The following is a 2975-nucleotide window of genomic DNA, read 5'->3' as shown; positions in this document are numbered from 1 at the left end:
TTGACAATTTGAATGAGAGTAAAAACATTCATTTATTAGAATAAATTAAGAGAAACGTTGTTTCAATTCTCATCTTTTTTTTTTCTTGTTGCACACTTTTTGCTTGTAATCAAAGCAAGTTCCAACATAAGTAAACTTACACTTGGTATCAGAACGGTTTCGTTGAAGGGGGTGTGCTTCGAGGTTGTAAAAAATAATATGATGTCGGTTAAAGAAGGAGGTTTGATGACATATCAAGTTTTGGTTTTAACTCCAACGAATTATCCGGTGTTGTCAGTCAAAGTCATGTTGATTACGGATGCACACATCATATGTGAGACGGTCGAAGCGAAGGCGTTAGGTGAAGCATCATATCAAAAGAAGTCAAAACAAGCTCTTGCTTTTTTGTTTCAACGATACCTAGACATGGTGTTGCAAATGGCGATTTACACCGATCCAAAGCAAGTGTGGAATGGGCTGAAAACACAATATTTAGGTGTGGATCGGGTGAGAACGACTCGACTTGCAACCTTAAAAAGGGAGCTTGAAAGTTTGTGCATGAAAAATGGTGAAATGGTCGATGATTTTGTGACAAAATTATCCGTTTAGCTTCAAAAGCAAGGAATCTTGGTTACGAGCTTGAAGATGTGGATTTGGTGAAAAGGTTACTTGATTCAATGCCTAAGTCGTTTCTTCAAATCGTGGATTCAACAGAGCAATGTTTCGAGTTGGATTCAATGTTATTCGATGAAGAGGTTGGTAGATTAAAGGCATACGAGGATCGTATAAGAGGAACCGAGAAAGTGGAGGACACTCAAAGTGGGTTATTGTTGGCTAGTGAGGAAAAATCACATGTTTGTAAGCATTGTGGCAATGGACGTTCAAATCGGGATGACTTTGGACGTGGCTGAGAAAGAGGTCGGGGGTCCGGGAGAAGTCGGGATGGTAATAAACGTGTCCGGGATAAAAGTCACGTTAGATGTTACAAATATGATGAGTTTGGTCACTATAGCAACATGTGTCCTAAATGGAAAAAGAAGAAGCGGGTCTAATCGAAGAGGAACTGAAAGTGTTTTGAACGAGTGGTATGATTAAACCAATTAATGGGGTGATTGTTGGTTAATTGGTTTTGATTCATACTTTTTAATATGAAAGTTTCATCTTTTTAGGAAAGTTTTTTTTAATTTTTTTTTTTAATATTTATTGTTATTTATTATTTGTGTTTGAGTATGACTCGTTTTGATTAGTATAAATTAGAGATGTTGGTTTATTGTAGTTATACAAAAACTTTTATTAATTATTAAGAGAAAAGTTCATTTCAAATTCTCATCTTCCTTTTTTTCTTGCTGCACACTTTTTTGCTTGTAATCAAAGCAAGTTCCAACATAAGTACACTTACAAATGTTTCTTATATGTCTTTAGAAGAAAATCCCAAAAATTAAATCTAAGCTCATCTATAATTTTTATCGAACACGTGTGAACTCTAAATACATTTTGCTCACATACACATCTGAATACAAAAACTATAAAATTTATCAACTCGTCTATAATTTTTTTACAAGTTTAGTTATTAGGACTTAAGAAGTTAATTCTAAATAATATATTTCATATAAAATGCCATTGATTCATTTAATACCTAACAAAATGAGAAGAATTTGCTAAGCACATTCACTTAAAATAATTATTACAACTTTAACTAGTAAAAATATAACAACCACAACTTTTATGAAATTATTGAAATTCAAAAAGCACAATCAAGATCAAACTAGCATTAGTGATTAGACAAAAAGAGGGATGTAAAAGGCACCATTTTGACCTCTTGCTCGGCCTTCTAGAACGTGATATATTTACAGGGTGTTGGTAATTCTAGAAGGCGATTGAATCTAGAAGGGTGTGCTGCCTATTGCACATAACACTGTCTAAAGGCCACATCCAATTCCACGTGTTTACGTGTACTCCGTACCCACGTGTGTTCCCATATTCACACACATATATACAGCCTAAAGATCTGTGCTTTTGGGTGAACTGTGGCACAAAAAAATTATCATAATTCATAAGCGGTTTCGGTCCGAAATTATTATTATTATTATTACATTTTTTATTGTTGGAAAATTAAGTAAACTGTATTTAGAAAAATAACCGATATTTTATAAAATTTGTAAAATAATCCTTTATTTTGAAATATGTATTCCACAATATTTATAACCATTCATGAGTAGGTGGTGCTTTTTAGGTCTTGAATCCAGAATCTGACATCCGAACATGGACGGGAAAAATATATATACCGGACTGCATTCCGGAGTGTATGGTCATCCCAAAGCTGCAAAATTAGGTTATTTGAAGGTTCATTAGTTATGTATTGTGTTTATTAGACCTTAGATACGGAGTGACATTTCGTAGTGGTAAAAAATGAGCTCATACAAGGAATTTTACCGAGTGTTAGTTTCTAGTGAACGACAATGGCAACGAATCAAGGGATCAATGCAGTATATTGCTCCGGAATACACATTCTTTGGTGTAGATGTAGACGATGATATCAACTTCGTTGGGTTAATAATGTTGGTTGCTTCCAAGTCCAGTTTACACATTAATAAAATACGTTTATTTTTTTTCAATGTCATGGATCAAATATATTTATACAGATTCTTGACGATAGTGATGTCAAATACTTTTTTAGTGTTGTTAGTAGTATGCATCCTAACCGGATACAATTGTTTGTTGTTAATAGTTAATAAGCTTATGGAAAGTGGTATTCATCGATTTCTCGGGGAAAATCGTTTGGGTGACAATAGGTCTTTCGTTGGAAGTAACCAAATTTGAAATTTATTACCTATGACATTCAATCATGTTCCTTCTCACAATAAGCCTATAGATGGGGTGATTTTAGGTATAAAAGTAAGGCTATTGATGATGTTTCTCCCATATTCGATGTTGATGAATCTGCAAATAATAAGACAAAACTAATGTTCTTGGTTGATGATGGTAGTATAATTTCA

At 33.7% G+C, this 2975-nt stretch overlaps 1 protein-coding gene across 1 annotated transcript; it reads left to right on the top strand.

The window, feature by feature from the left end:
* Window positions 1–201: 201 nt before the first annotated feature.
* On the top strand, window positions 202–890 carry LOC145010421 (uncharacterized). Its single transcript, XM_078968962.1, has 2 exons — window positions 202–529; window positions 589–890. Exons 1-2 carry the CDS (start codon window positions 202–204, stop codon window positions 888–890), a joined length of 630 nt encoding a protein of 209 aa, XP_078825088.1.
* The last annotated feature ends 2085 nt before the right edge of the window (window positions 891–2975 follow it).

Source organism: Lactuca saligna, chromosome 8, assembly GCF_052625555.1.
Source record: "Lactuca saligna cultivar CGN05327 chromosome 8, ASM5262555v1, whole genome shotgun sequence".
NCBI lineage: Eukaryota > Viridiplantae > Streptophyta > Magnoliopsida > Asterales > Asteraceae > Lactuca > Lactuca saligna.
Note: the sequence above shows the minus strand (reverse complement) of the source record. Positions and strands in the feature narration are given on the sequence as shown.